A 16,630-nucleotide genomic window follows, 5' to 3' on the forward strand; every position below is an offset into this window, starting at 1 on the left:
AATGGGGTAGCGTCCTTGTCTAGGTGCCTTCCCTGAAGCACCCACAAGCTAATATGAGCCGGGCCTAGCTGGGACCTGGGAGACTCTAGGCCTAGTCTTGGGGCCACTGGCACCTGATACACTACCTCATCTTTCTGTGTCCAGCTCCCGACAGAGCGCGAGGGGCCAGCGTGCCAAATGTGCATGGGGAATCCTCCAGCCCCATTGGCTGTTGCGCGCCACTTTTCTAGCAGCCCCTGAGGCTGCTGTGAGCTCTAGTTCCCTTGCGTAGCCTGTCCCTGTAATGGCCACAGTAACTACTGTACTGCGCATGTGCAATGCACTCGATGAGCATGTACAACATTCCCAAGATGGCGGAGCCCTAACCGGTGTTCTGCCGAGGAGCTCCGGCAACCTAGTCGCACCTCTAACTGCCTGTAGCTCCATCAGCCTCCATGACTAGCCGGTGTGAGGATTGGACCTCGGTCCCACCCCCGTGACGCATCCCGTGACGGGAGGGGTGACGCACCTCACTCTGAGGCTCTGCACAGGAGTCGTGCGGTCAGTCAGAGGGACATCTCACGGACCGGCCTTAGGCCCCGCCCCTGTGACGTCGCACATGATGCTTCTCGCGCAAGTGCCACATTCCCACTACCAGTACCGGACCTAGGCTTCGCCCCTGCACCGCGTCCCATGACGCAACGGAGGGGCTCCTGCTCACACTTCACGCCGGCTACACATCCCCAGGTACACGAAAGGGGTTAGCAACATCAATTACTCCACATCTGTGGTGCACTTTGCCCCTACCTATCACTGGACAACCTATCTGTGATTATTCATGACTCATCGCCTGCAGCATTCTCATTGGCTTCCTGATCCTTTTATGCTCAGCCAGCCCTGAGGCAAATTGGCTGAGCATAAACTTCTGTTTATGTTTCGAAGTGCTTGCCTCAAGCATCCTGTTGCCCTGCTGTTGCTCTTGCATTCTGCCTTGATTTCTCTACCTTTGTCCTCAGCTTGTATTTGGATTCCCACCTTCTCTACCCCTGGACCCTGGCTATGTACAACGACCATCCGACTTCTCCAATCCTAGACCACGACGAGTATCACGACCATTCTAACCTCTCCTACCCTGACCTAGCTACATGACTACGACTCTGTAATCCGGATGCGGGTATTCTGACATCCCCACCTCAGCCTTGCGTCCCGCATAAATATGATGTGCAACATGTGTGATAACATGACTGTTGCATAGTTGATTCCTCTATTACTTATGTTGCCAGCACCAATAATACATTGGTAATGATCAGTGGATGAATAGGCCACAGTCGTTATTAAGCATTAGTTAAAACAGTTGATAACATACAGCAGATAACATAACACACTAAAACCCCATGGTCCCTGTATGGGGTCCCCTCTTTGGCCAGGACCACTATCATGAGTGCGCCTGTTTAACACCTTAAAGTATGCTTCTTACAAGCCTGTTAAGAGCTTTCTGGCAGACCTTCATTCAAAATATCCAAGACAATATTATTCAGATGGATTACATCTTCTCCATTTTCTCATGTTTGGCTGAAAATAACCCTCTATTTTTTTAAATGATAGATAATACCAACGTGTTAATTTATCCAGCATTTATCATTAGCCACAAGCTTTTGGAATGTCTCCATACTTGCATTGGTACCACATTGCCCCAAACAATTTGAACTTTAGGGGAAAAAAACCCCAAATTCAAATGAAATCCCTTTTTATTACCCCTATCAATTATAGCATTGAGATTTAACCAAGTCATTACCACCTCATGAATTACCAGAATATCCAGACCCTTAACCAACCTACTGTATTAAGACCCTGCCGGGAACACTTGCACTCACCTCATACCTCCCAAACCAAACCACCTAACATCCATTTGGTCCTTACAAAAGAATGGCTGTTTTCCATTTATTTTAACTGTAACACGTTTGTGGTCCCAGTAAACAAAAAAGAGACTGTCTAATTATCCAAACGAGGTATGTTGATTGCCTCAAAAAATAAATATGAAAAAACACTTGTCCCATGCACACTAGTAAACTAGATATTTAAAAATAATTTTGACCTAACATAGGACTTGAAACGAATCAACTCCCTTCAGCCAATACTTTTAATAATATTCGGCCACAGCCCCAATCTAGCCATTTATATCTGGAAAAAGTGAGTTCCACACTCTGGAGAGGGCAAAGACAATCCCTCCAAGCAGCGGCTCCTCACCCTCAAAAACTGAAACATGGTTAAAAGCTCCCTGAGATTAAATCACCAAAGAACTCCTCTAGACCAAGCTCAACCTCCTTCAAAAGCTTTTCTCTGACCACTTCTGGATGTTCTCAATCACAAAGTAAACCAACTTCACGTAAGAGTATCCGACTAAGCTTTAAAAAGTGACACATAAAACAATAAACAATGTACTTTTAAAAATAGAACCACATTGCCTTCCCATAATGATAAAAGGATCTATTTATCATAACCTTCGATATAGACAAAACAATTACAACACAAAGATCCCATCATAATCCCACCATAATCCCAACAACACAACAACACCTGACATTTTCTTCTTTCAGCAGAATTCCTGCTATGCAATGTAAAATGCCATGGGGAAATTTTATTGCCACATATCTTCCCTTTCATCCTTTTCATAATCACAGTGCATTAACATTAATTACTATGTGCATTGGAAATTAGTTCTAAACACATTACAACAGCAGGAAGAGATTGAAATAACTCTTGCATTACTGTGTGTGAGGGCAGATTTCCGAACAAGGAAGGGTAACGATCATACCTTAATAGCTGACTTGGGTTACAAAAGAATAGCAAGCTTTCGGGGGCACTGTAGGCCCTTCTGTAAGCAGTGTTGCTGGGGCAAATACAGCTCCACCACCCATACACAGATTAGGGAAGATAACTGTACAGCACTCTATAATCACGCACATCATAACTTTTTCTTACAGTAGGTAACTCTTCAGGGAGTCTGAGGCACCATTAGGAGATAAGATTAATGCTGACATATAAGGGAAGGGTGTAATAACCACTGGGTCTGCAGTCCCATGTCAAGTGGCCCATTTAAGTGGCAAGCATAGTGGAGTTTAAAAGGGAGTTCAAAAGGAGTGAAAAAGTGGACAACACCTACTGGCCCTGATTCCTGATTTTGATCGACACTGGAAAGGAGGATATTATCTATCCCAGACTGCACATCTCAACACTTAACTATTGCTGTGATGACGCCTTTACTTTTTATATTTGCTGTGACCTCACTTCTTTTCGAATTATGCACTTACTTCCACCACCTTCATTATGTCTCTAACACTATTCATATTTCTCCATCTCTCCTTTCTTCGTCACCTCTCAGTTCACATGAACTCCTTTCTTTCCTGTGCCCTCTGACACCACACAGCTATACACCCTGCACTAAAACACACCCCTACAAATCCTCCTCACACATCCTCTTTCTATCCATGCTTCTCCTCCTTGCTTCTGGATATCTCTCCCAATCATTGTCCCTGCCTTATTTCCAAATTCTCTAGTCCTCGCCTGCCAAATGCCACTTCTACTCCTTCTAGTGTCAACCCCTCCAACCTCATACACATCCCCTGCCAACCTTCCTCCTCTCTCCCTTTCTTCTTTTCCATTTGGAATGCTCACTCCCTTTCTAACAAGTGCCTCTCTGGGCATGACTTCTTTCTCTCTCACTCTCTGCACCTTTTTGCTATAACTGAGATCTGGCTCACTCAATCTGACTCTGCTCTGGAAGCTGCCATCTCTTAAGTTGGCCTTTCTCTCTCCCACACTCCATGCCTTGATGGCAGGGATGGAGGAGTGGGGCTCCTGCTCTCCTCTCTGCCGTTACCGAACCCTTCCTATTCCTCCATCTCTTGCTTTTCCTTTGAGGCTCACACTGTCCAGATCTCTCCTCTCCCTGTCCATGTGGCGGTCATCTATCGCCCACCTACCTCTACCCATCCACCTTCTGCTTTTCTCTCAATTTGAATCCTGGCTCTCTTTCTCTGCTCAGACTCCCCTGTTCTTCTCCTTGGTGACTTCAATTGCCACATTGATGACCCCTCTCTCCCTTGGGCGTCCCGCTTTCTCTCTCTAACCTCTTCTTTTGGCCTTCTACAGTGGACTGCAGCCAGCACCCACAAGGATGGCCACTACGTAGACCTGGTGTTCACTAAAAACTTTTCTCTCACTGATTTCTCCATTTCCCCCTTGCCTCTCTCTGACCATCACCTCATCTCATTTTCTCTCTCTCACTTCTCCCCATCTCCATCTTCCCCTCGTTTCTGCAGAAACCTGCACTCTATTAACCTACCAGCATTTGAGTCCACTTTACGCTCCTCCTCTCATCTCTCAGTCCTGCTACAGACCCTGACAACCTGGTCAGGAACTACAACTCTGCCTTATCCTCCTCTCTTGATCTACATGCCCCGCTTTCTCTCTGCCGTCCTCGCCCTTCTAACCCTAGACCCTGGCTAAATTCCCACACGTGCATGCTGCGTTCCTCCACTCGTTCCTCTGAAGGCCTCTTGAGGAAATATTATAATCTCACAGACTGCCCTCTCTCAGGCTAAACAAACCTACATTTCTTCACTAATCAACATGCACAAGTCTAACCCACGCTGACTCTTCTCTGTCTTTGACTCTCTACTCAGACCACCCTTGGCTGCCTCCTCTTCTTCCTCCATCGCACCTCAGGACTTTGATGACTATTTTAAGGAAAATGTGGAATCCATACGTCAGAACATCCCCTCTGTTGCCTCATCTCATCCCACAACGCTTCCTAGCTTTCCTCCTGCCTTCCTTGACTCTTTTTTCACTGTCTCGAAGGAGAATGTATTAGCAAAAATAATACTAGGGTGCTCTCTCTGACTAAGACAAAAGATAAAAAGCACTTGTATTACCGTGCTAGAGGGCCCATGCGTATACCCCAATGATGGTATACAGCTTCGGAGTCCACAGTCCGTAGCTCAGAACCCTAAAGGGAATCTTTCCATGATCCCGGTAGAAATTGTGAAGATAGAAAACAAGGGGGCGCAGATCAACAGATCAATGCAGATATCATTCAAAAATGAAACGCAGACAATGCACTTACAGTACTGTGATGTAGCGAGCGCTCTGGTGCAACCACCCACACAGACTTTTCTACACCCAACAGGATGTTTTAGATATGTAAGTGTGTATTATTACTATTGTTTTAATAAATACTACAAGACTTACTTTCAACATCCTCTCTCTCTGCATTCTACTATTAAACTGGGGGACTATCCTGCAACTCTGTATGAGGAAGAGCCAGACTAAAGAACAAGTAGAGGCCCAGCCGGGCAGAAGGAGTAAGAAAAGAAACCATTGAAGACTCCACACTCACACAGGGCCATGTGAGTAATTTTACTATATATGCTTTCACCACCATGTGTAGACTATGTTACAGCAAGTGCATTGACTGTGGTTCATTTTTAGCCCGTGTGCATGACTGAGGTGTTAGGTAAGTTTGGCTACATCGTTAACCATTCTGCCATTTTATTTTATTTATTTTATTGATATCTGCATTCATCTGTTGATCTGCGCTCCCCTTGTTTTCCTTTGGAGGAGGATGTGTCACTGCTGATCTCCTCTTCTCCCTCTACAACCTGCCCTCTTGATCCCATTCCCTCCCATCTCCTAAAACCTCTTGATCTTTCTGTAATCCCTACGCTTTCACAGATTTTTAACTCTTCACTCTATTCTGGTACCTTTCCCTCCTCCTTCAAACATGCAACAGTCATACCATTACTCAAAAACAGCAAGCTTGACCCTACCTGTCTTTCTAACTATCAACCTGTCTCCCTGCATACGGAGTCTCCTGGGATCCCCTGCCGGCCTGTGGTATTAATCCTGTGTCTAAAAAAATAAAAAATGTTTTTATGTGGGGGCATGGGATGTGTTGTGTATTGTTTTTTTACTACATATTTAAATTTTATTACTAGTGTAGATGAGCAGGGCGTCTCTGTAGCTGAACCGCGTTGATTTGAGGTCCGGGGACCCCCTGCTTCCCAAGATACAGGTCCCGTTAGTGGGTGCCGGTATCTGCTCTGCATGTCACGTAACCGGGACATTTCACTGCATAGGAGATACCGGCACCCCATAACTGAGCCTTTATCTCGGGAAGAAGGGGATCCCCGGACCTCAAATCAATTTAAATTAAAATATATTGCACTGAGAGAGAGGCGTCTCTCTCTCTCTGCATCAGAATCAACTCGCCGGGTAAGCCCTTTTCGGACGGCAGATCACCATGCCGCCGGCTACTCACCATTTGTTGAAATGTTGATATCACTAGTATTCGGGGCTTTCTGCATACCGTCCTAGCAACGCTGTCAAAAATGGCGATTTAAAATCCCTGGCGATTTTTTCTGTTGGACTTTAGTGCATAGGCCCTTCAGTATCACTGTTTACAGAGACATTGTCTATACTCACTGAGCTGCTCAGCTGAAGAGCCCCCAGGATCACTGTTTTCCTGCTACAGTTGAAAGTAACACTTACTGCTAAGAAGAACAACATATATATATTTTTTAATGGAAATGTTTTTGTTCAATTTCTCAGTCACTCTTGACCCCGATGGTTAAAATAAAAAAACCACGGGGGATACAAAACACTGCACCAGATTTATCAAAGTAGAAAATCCAACTGGTTTCATTGGGAATGCTTTTCTCTATTCCATTTGGTGCCCTTTTTTAACCCCGTTTTGCAGCTAGGAGACTTTGGTAGATACAAATTGACCCTACTATATGTTTATATCCCATTTTTTGCCCTATTTGAAAATAGAATCCAAACATTTTACGGTAAAACCTAAACACTTATTGTGGAAACTATAGGGATTATAATAAATCTCGTGCTAAATTGGGTTTAGAAGAACTGTTGTGACATTAGCTCATCTTTAATGGTGGTAATGCTAAGATACTATACAGTATGTGTATGTGTATGTGTATGTGTATGTGTATGTGTATGTGTATGTGTATGTGTATGTGTATGTGTATGTGTATGTGTATGTGTATGTGTATGTGTATGTGTATGTGTATGTGTATGTGTATGTGTATGTGTATGTGTATGTGTATGTGTATGTGTATGTGTATGTGTTTACATACAGGAGTGGCTCAGTGAGTAAAAAGAGCAGGGGAACTGACGGACACTGAGTTTGTGAGCTGGGGAACCTGGTTCAATTCCCGGTGTCGGCTCTTTTTGACCTTCGGCAAGTCACTTTATCTTCCTTTGCCTCATGCACCAAAAAAAACAGAGATTGTAAGCTCCACGGGGCAAGGGCTGTGTTTGCAAAATGTCTCTGTTATTACATAATGGGAAGAAGCGCTTAAGACATAAAAGTAAAATTTAGGAAAAGGACTCCTTGTCCCGAAGAGCTTAGAATCTAATTGGTAAGTAGGCGGAATGTACAGAGAAAGTAGGAAGGTGTTCTGGTACTGTAAGTGCGTCTGCAAGGGGCCAAGGTTTATGTATGAGGTGTATAATATCAGCCACAGAGCTACACATATGCTTCGTTAAGCACGTGTGTTTTAAGATGTGTACAAGGAAACAAATACTGTACCTGTCTGGAGAATGACAGGGTAATTTGGATAATGTATTCTGTGACGTTCGTACACAAGTTGGGTAAGAGATGTTCTCTATGACACAATCACAGGTGGTAGAGGAAGGGAGCAATTCATGCTTCCTCGTTGGCTCACCTTTGGCAATTTCTCATTTGTTTCCCAACTTGGAACCTAGCAATGCTATACAAGAATAAACAATTATTAATAATATTACATAATGGGAGAAGGGCTTAAGACATAAAAGTTAAATTTAGGAAAAAGAGTTCCTGCCCCGAAGAGCTTACAATCTAATTGGTAAGTAGGATGAATGTACACAGACAGTAGGAAGGTATTCTGGTAAGTGCATCTGCAAGGGGCCAAGGTTTATGTATATAGCCTGCCTCCCCCTTGGTTCCTTTCTGTCCCCTTACCTCCCGGTGTAGCTTCGGCTGGCAGCGCAGGTGGAGGCAGAGGTCAGTGGCGTGTGGGGAAGGCTGCCGGAGCGCTGCGGGATTTGAAAGGGCAACCAGGTTGCCAGAGGTTTGCGGTGGCTCCCTTAGCAGGGTGCCACCATGTTGTTAATAGTTGCGCATGCGCTTTAGAGCTATTGCACATGCGGAGAGCATTCCAGGTCCGGCGCCCATCTTGGTACACCTTGCACGTGCGCAGGATGCATTGCAAGCGGCGGCCACTCACATAGCTCCGCAGGGGAACTAAAACTCTCATGAGCCTTTGGGAGTAGAGACACATAGCCCGCAGCAGCCAATATGGCGCCCGGATTGTCCTGTAAGGAACGGATACAATTGGTGCGCTCTGCAGACCACGCCAGTCAAGGCTGGGACACAGAAGGGCGAGGGTGTGTGTGCAGGGTGTCAGTAGGCCCCTGCATTAGGCCAGAGACACCCTTATAGGCCCCAGCTAGGCCCCGACTCCCCCATAAGCTTGTGGCTGCTATAGAGACAGGCCCAATAGATAGGGACACTGCCCTGTAGTTGCAAATGATCAGGGACAAAGAAAGATGCCTTGCAGTATCTGCGGCCTGTGGTCGGACCAGACCACCAACGAATTAGAGACTCTCTTCATGGTGGGACACTTCAGCGGGAGTCCACTCCACACAGAGGCTTCGCTGACGACATCATCGCTGGATCAGTGGATCCTTGTTTACTCTTCGGCCATACCCGGGTGCTGGAGCACCTGGGCAGATACCTCAACAAGTGCATCAACAACAACACCCTTATTGTGGACAGCGCTGTCACACACACAGTGGGTGAGTTGGCTCCTGTGGACACCGGGTGGTTAGGTGCCCAGGGCACCGCAGTTCTTTGGGGGAAACCCCACCAGGGTGTGGCCAAGGTGGTTGGGGGCACTGTGGGGTTACGGATGTGAGAGGCCTATGTTATCCATTTTTAGCAGTTATCTATTTTCTGATCTGTGTTCAGTAAACCTGTTATATATATATATACAAGCGTGTGTGTATTGCATTGGGTCCTGTGCAAGGGGTATTCAGCAGTGCTAGGATTCTTCACAGGTGAAGGCGCTGTCACTGGACGAACCAGGTACACCCCAGGCTCCTTGTAGCGGAGGATCAGGCCTCCTGTGAGTCTACAGGTAACAGAGTTCCACACGTAGTGAACCTAGACATGGGGGAAGGTGGGCTACATGTATGAGGTGTATAGTATCAACCACAGAGCTACTCATATGCTTCATTAAGCAGGTGTGTTTTAAGATGTGCACAAAGTAACAATACCTGCCTGAAGAAAAATGCATTCTGTGACGTTCGTACACAAGTTGGGTAAGAGAACACAGTAATCTCCATGACACAATCACAGGTGGTAGAGGAAGGGAGCAATTAATGCTTCCTCATTGACACACCTTTGGCATTTATTCATTTTTTTCCCAACATGGAATCGCTATAAAAGATGACAAAACCTGCAAGTGAAGCGAGAATCTGAAAGTCTCAGAGGAAGAGAATAAGGTAAGATATATTTATTTCTTAGTGGTAATCAGGGCAGCTGTCAGCGTTCCCGGGGCCAGGGATTAGAGTCTCAACTGGAGCCCTGGGTTGTTCAGTGGGGAAAGGGGAGTAGTGATCGCCTCTCATGAGTCTTGACTCCGCAGCTTACTCTGATCCCAAACTTCCAGTAACCTCAGGGAAGTACTGTGTCCCTGACTGCTACTATCACTAAACAGGCCAGGTCCCTATCTAAGGGCAGCAACCCTATCTGTGGGTGCAGCAACCACAAGCTAGTGGTGTCTCAGGGCCTGCACTGGGGCCTAGGGGGTATTCTGGCATATGCAGCGGGTCACTGTCCCCTGTACCCACGCACCTCCTCTCCCCTTGCTCTCCCAGCACCCACTGGCTAACGTGGTCCCTAGTCAGTGACTGTATTCTGTCTTGCCAAAGAACCCTTGCTCCCTATTCGCTCCCTGGCATCAGGTGGTCACCCCTTAGGTTCCTGGGACTTGTATTCCTCGGCCAATAGTCTTTCCGGATTGGCTGCGGTTCACACGCTTCTTACTGCGCATGCGCGACTATCTGCAGAGCCAGTCACCACTCTACGGTCACCGCGCATGCGCGACCCTCCCAGCACAATGGCGGCGTCCTGTGCAACTACTACCAGGAGCCCCCAGCGACGGGGCCGTCGCCGCAGCCCTACTACCCAACCCGGAGGTAAGGGGGAAAACCGGAGACAAGGGGGGTGACCGGAGGACCTGGCTACATCCTGATAAATCAGGTAACGCTTTGATAATTCCCTGCTGGATTACAGTATTTCTGTGACAAAGTATTGAATCTATTTATTGATTTCTTTAGGTGTCTTGGAACGTCGCAGTGATGAATTCTGGTAAAGCTATGACTCGAGTACTGGGTAAGTTTGGGATTTATATTTTGTAAATAAAATATCACTTGTGAGCATATTCACATGTCTCAGACAGGTCTGCAAGCCTGCCTTTCCCCATTATCTCTTAGCATACAGTGCTTTCACTGCAGCCAGGGATTCTGGGTAATGAAATGCAAATGAGCACACAGTGTCACCTTTCACTTCATGTCCATTTTAACATGGACCCCTATAAGCTTATGCCTGATGGGCTACACAGCTTTCAGCACAGCCATTAACCCAACTCACAGACAGCTGGTTTGATCCTCTCCCTGTGGCCTCTTTGGTGTGAGACTAGTTATACTGGCTTTGCAATGTAAAGTTGAAATAGGTTTCAACCACAAATTATGTAAGTTATGGTGAGTAAAAAAAAGTAACACAACTCCTCCACCGTACAGTGTACAGCAAATACAAATGTCACTTGTGAGCACATTCACATGTCTCCGACAGGTCGGTAACACTGCTTTTCACAATTATCTCTTAGCATACAGCGCTTCCACTATAGCCAGGGATTCTGGGAAATAACATGCAAATGAGCACACAGTGTCATATATTTTAGCATCCAGGGATGAATCACCGCAGCCAGCAATACAGCCGATTGATCCATAAAACAATGAGCATATTTATGATTTATCATACCAGGGACAGAGTTGTGATAACAAGAAATACTTCTGCAGCTATTTACATTTAGGGACAAGTCCTTTAATATCCAGCATCAGTGCTCATTGCTCACTCACAGGACTTTACCTATTTATTTTCTAAGATCATGGGATAAGTCCGGTAATAAGCAGCATTAATATTTACTGACACATATTTATATTTTAATAGGATAGCCAAAATGCTGCGATAACAATAATAATTATTGTTCACTTGTAACACAGAGCACTGCACCTGTTTATGGTCAGATATCAGGAAACAGCCATGGAAAAGAATTGGGGAGGGGGAATGTGGAATGTATTAGTTGAAATAACAAAGCTGATATATTGATATATATATATAATATATATATATAGCAAAACGGCCCAAATTGTTCATAATGCATTATTTTCCTATTGTAAAGTTGCCCGCTATTTTTTTTTTTTTTGTATAAGTTCTATCAAAATGCTGGAGAGGGAGAGATAGGTGAGGGAGGGAGGAGAGAGAAGGAGAAGAGAGAGAGCATTGTTTCATTTTATTGGATTTTATGTTTTTAAATGGAGGCATTCTGGAGGAGGCATGAGGGTTCTGCCGCTCCAGTGAAACTGAGGGAGCTTTCCTGGGCAGCAGGCTTGCATACGGGGGACAACAGTATAAGGACCAGTAGATTTACTGTTTTATTTTACTGGTACCAGAAGCAGCAGTACTGGTCCCACAAGATTGGCGTAAAGCAGATGCGGTGCCTATATTTTAAATGGGAGCTAGATCACAACCGGGGAATTACAGACCTGTAAGCCTGACTTCAATAGTGGGGAAACTACTTGAATGTTTAGTACAGGATAATTTTCAGGAATTCCTAATGGATAATAAAATAATTTGTGATAATCAGCATGGATTTATGAAGGATACTGTAGGTCGTGCCAAACTAATCTTATTTGTTTAATTGAGGAGGTAAGTAGTAATTTAGACCAGAGTAATGCACTTGATGTGGTCTTCTTAGTTTTTGCAAAGGCTTTTGATACGGTTCCACACAAGAGGTTAGTGTACATAATAAAGCAAATTGGACAGTAAAAATAGTTGCACTTGGATTGAAAAGTGGTTGAAGGATAGAGAACAGAGAGTTTTAATAAAGGGAAAGTTTCAGGTTGGGCTAAAGTTGTTCGAGATCTGGGGTCCCTGCCTATGGAGGTTACGTTATTTGTTTCTTACCTGGATCTAGAGCTGCTGTGTTTTATATGAGCCCACCTGCTGTCCCAGCCTGGCTGCGGGGCTCCATTTGGGTGTCTAGCTCAGCACACTCATATCTTGATCCAGAGGTACATAGTTACATAGTTACATAGTTACATAGTAGATGAGGTTGAAAAAAGACGTAGGTCCATCAAGTTCAACCTATACTAAATTTAGACAACAGATACTTTATCCTATTTCTATACTTACTTATTGATCCAGAGGAAGTCAAAAAAAAAAAACCCATTAAGGGGAAAAATTAATTCCTTCCTGACTCCAAGAATTGGCAATCGGATGAATCCCTGGATCAACATCCTTCCCATGTATACTTATTTGGTATATCCCTATATACCTTTCCCATCTAAAAAGATGTCCAACCTTTTTTTGAACAAATCTATTGTATCTGCCATCACAGTCTCCATGGGTAATGAATTCCACATTTTAACTGCCCTTACAGTAAAGAACCCTTTCCTTTGTTGCTGGTGAAATTTCCTTTCCTCCAACCTTAAGGGATGGCCCCGAGTCCTTTGTACTACCTGTGGGATGAATAGTTCTTTTGAAAGCTCCTTGTATTGTCCCTGAATATATTTGTATATAGTTATCATATCCCCTCTTAGACGCCTCTTTTGTAATGTAAATAAATCTAATTTAACTAGCCTCTCCTCATAAGTAAGGTACATTTCAATAAACGAACATATATCCTGATTTCTACTAAAAAGGAATTTATTAGCCTGTATTCCATGTGACTTGAGTCAGGATCTTTGAGGCATTGCATTGGAGTTTCACTTCTCCGTACATTCATCCCTTAAGGTTGGAGGAAAGAGATTTCGCCAGCAACAAAGGAAAGATTTTTTTTGTTACAGTAAGGGCATTTACAGTGTGGAATTCATTACCCTTGGTGACTTTGATGACAGATACAATAGCTATCTTCAAATAAAGTTTGACTTTGTTTTAGAAAGGTAAACGGGACTAAATGTATGTTAACCTAAATTAGAACTTCTACAAATAAATTATTATTCTAATTACTTTTCCGTGACACTAATGACATGTTTCTGTTTCTTTCCTGCAGTTATTAGTCTGCTTCTGGTGACTGAATTTGGTTTATCCCTCGGTAAGAACCTAAATTATTTTAAAGAGATAGTATGTGTGTGGCGGGTGAGAAAAGGGGTCGTGAGAATATCTTCCGTATCAAAGTCTCCCATTCACAAAATTAGTACACAAAGGTACAGGAAAGCACTGTCAGTTTTGACAAAGTAAAAACCCTTCTGATTTATCAGAGAAAATATCTCATTACATGGATACAGTTTTATTTTTGTATCAGATTTTCCCAAATTAGCATCTAGGAATGCTTGGATAAATAACACATGAAAGGCCAAGCACTGGCCAGGGACAATGCTTGGTCAACAATGTATAACCGATACTATATGTTTACTAAAGGCAAACAACTAAATAACCCCCCTAACCATTCATCATAATGAAAACAGTCAAGACATTTCCTTTATTTATTCTAAATAGAGAGTTGTGCACCATTTCCATTTTACTTATGTAGCCCTGGTTCCCCCTGTAATTAAAGGGACTACTGGTACTGCCTTAACCTGTTGGCTCACAGAGGGCCTGGGCCTCCACCACTGGGAGCCTGGGGTGATAGTGCTATCTCCTTGGTGCAGCACCTCCAGCTGTGAGGGATACCAGCGTAGCGGGATAGCCCCTCACATGAACAATGTACCCAGTAATTACACACACAAGTTATGGTATAACAGTACTAACTAGACACCTAATCAGCATGACAAATACAGTGCAAAGCATTCTCTATGTAGATGAATATATATATATATATCCCTGCAAGGTATTTGCCTTGTACTTGGGGTGCAGGGGCACCAGAGCCCTAGTGTCCTTCCTACAATATCACTCCCACTCAAGTACTGTATAAGGCGTAGCGCTAGCCTGTGGACTGTTGGTGCACATGTTGGTATACCTGCCCGGGGCCCCAGCACCCGGGTGCAGCTGAACAACAGTCAATGGTCAGTCTGTTCAAATGACGCCTTCCGCCTCTGCGTGGGGTGGCCTCCAGCAGGAGCATCCCATCATAAAGAGTCTCTTATACTGTGGCCTGAATCTGATCCCGGGCCGGAGATTAACTGTTACAGTGTGGCGTAGACACTGTGGCCCTGGCACAATGCAATACATTGAAAGTGTCCCTACTTATGGGCTTCCCTATGTAGGTGCCTACTGTGAGTCGGGACTAACTTGGGCCTACAGGGAAAGCTGGCCTAATCCCAGGGCTATTGGCACCTGGGACCTACCTCTCTCCTCTCCGTCCTGCTTTGGCGTTGTATTTGCGCCAAATGTAACCACTTCTCCCTCCACGCTTTCAGGAGCCCTATTGGTCCTCCTGCCACACATGTCTAGCAGCCCCTGAGGCTGCTGGGACTTGTAGTCCCCTTGGTAAGCCTATTCCGGTTGGCCACCACACTATCTAGCCCTGTGCATGCACGAGGCTTCAATGCGCGTGTGCGACAGACTCAAGATGGCGGCTCCCTCTTTTAGGTACCACCGCGGACCCCCAGCAACCCACTGGCAGCACACAAACACCACCGCAATCTACCCAAGGAGCCGTCCTCTACACGCAGCCCGGAGGTAAGAGAGCGGCCTGGCTACACTTTTATACAAATAATATAGGAAGATGTGATAGGCGTGCTGAATTCTTGCTTGTACAGAACAGAAAGACTCCTGACATTAGTTTGTTCATAACCTTATGAATGGCAGGGGTTTCTGAAAGGCATACCTGTGCATTGCCACAGTACCATATGTTTGTATAAAAGAGGATTGAAAAGTGTAGGTGTAGGGAAGGGTGCATTGTCTATACAGATGTAGCCAGACATACTGTCTGCTGTGCCGCGATTTACACAGCTGTGGTGCAGCTGGAGTGCGTCCACATTGTGGCTATAGCTCTCGCAGCCACAGGGACAGTAAGTTTCCCAGGAGGAATAACTCTGCCAGGTTTCAATGCCTTTGAATGGGATCCTGCAGTGTTAATCTTCCTGGACCATCTGCCGGGAGAGAAAAGGGATCCTCACATTTCCGATGGGCAGCGCAGCTCCCTGTCTGCTGTTGCAGCATCTCTCTGGTGGGTCTGTCACTGAAGGTAAGCAGGGCTGTAGTTCCTTCCCCGTTCTTGATGTAGTTGCCCTTATATGGGCATCTACAGCATGAGGGGGCTGTACGGCCATATATGGGCATCTACATCATGAAGGGAGCTGGACTGTGTTTCCTGTCCAGAACAGATGCCATATAGCCTCTCTCTCGGGATTTAGAGCTCCATATAAGGGCACCTACATCATCAAGAGGGAGGGAACTACAGCCCTGTTTACCTTAAATGCGCGGGGAGACACAGATCCCGGCAGAGAGAGGCAGAGATGGCAGATAGGGACCCGCACAGCTCATCTGAAATGTGAGTACGGGTTTCTCTCGCTGCAGGGTGGGCCCATAAAGCGAAGGGTTAACGTTGAGGGTCCCATTAAATAATATGGAACCCCACAGCGTCAATCCTTCTGAGCTACAAGATTTGCTGGGGGCGCTGCGGAGGGGCCGCAGGTGGCAGCATTTGTCTCCACGGCCGCAAGCACAGAAAGTCTGGCTACATCTGTAACTAGTCTGTTATTGAATTATTTTTCCTACAGCTGTTAACTCCCTTAATTTGTTTCTTTTTTGACTTACAGGGGAACCTTGCCCTGAACACAGCATGTATTTGGAGTGTGCCTCTGGCTGCTTTACTCCTCCCACCTGTGGCCTCCCACCTGTGGCATACGTATCTCCAAACATGAAGTGCCCTGCTGTTTGTGTTACAGGCTGCTTCTGTACAGGAGGCTACATGCATAACAGCAGCGGAGCCTGCGTTCTCCCGGAAAATTGCAGTTGAGCCTGTTCCGTCCAGCTATCATACGATGCAAATTCAACACAGCGGTGCATTCCAGGAGTGTAAATGCTGCTGCCATCCACTCCTCACTCTGCTTAGGAACAATCATTAATGGGCTCCTTTTATAATCCTTAAGAACTAATTAAAATGCATGATAAATGTTTCAGTGAAATAACTTTTCAAAATAAAGTTTGAAGGTAAATTTGATAACTTTGTATATATCTGACTGAGTATTTAGGCTGATAAGGTTAATGACAACTTATATCTGGCAGCTTAACTGTTACCTGAAAAGGTACTGTCGAATGTGTAAGATATTAATATACTTCAAATTATCCCTCTTCATATTCTTCCATAAAACTCCATGTTATCGGCTCATGGAATTTAAATTAAAGTATTCCATGGCAATTAGA

General features: G+C 45.1%; 1 protein-coding gene across 1 annotated transcript; it reads left to right on the forward strand.

Moving 5' to 3' along the window:
• The first annotated feature begins 9,486 nt into the window (after positions 1-9,486).
• LOC142496566 (chymotrypsin inhibitor-like) lies at positions 9,487-16,407 on the forward strand. Its single transcript, XM_075603232.1, has 5 exons — positions 9,487-9,540; positions 10,378-10,432; positions 13,374-13,415; positions 14,852-14,941; positions 16,024-16,407. The coding sequence occupies exons 2-5, from the start codon at positions 10,399-10,401 to the stop codon at positions 16,221-16,223; spliced, it is 366 nt and encodes a 121-aa protein (XP_075459347.1). The 5' UTR covers positions 9,487-9,540; positions 10,378-10,398; the 3' UTR covers positions 16,224-16,407.
• The last annotated feature ends 223 nt before the right edge of the window (positions 16,408-16,630 follow it).

This window comes from Ascaphus truei, chromosome 6 (genome assembly GCF_040206685.1).
Source record: "Ascaphus truei isolate aAscTru1 chromosome 6, aAscTru1.hap1, whole genome shotgun sequence".
In the NCBI taxonomy this organism is placed as follows: Eukaryota; Metazoa; Chordata; class Amphibia; order Anura; family Ascaphidae; genus Ascaphus; species Ascaphus truei.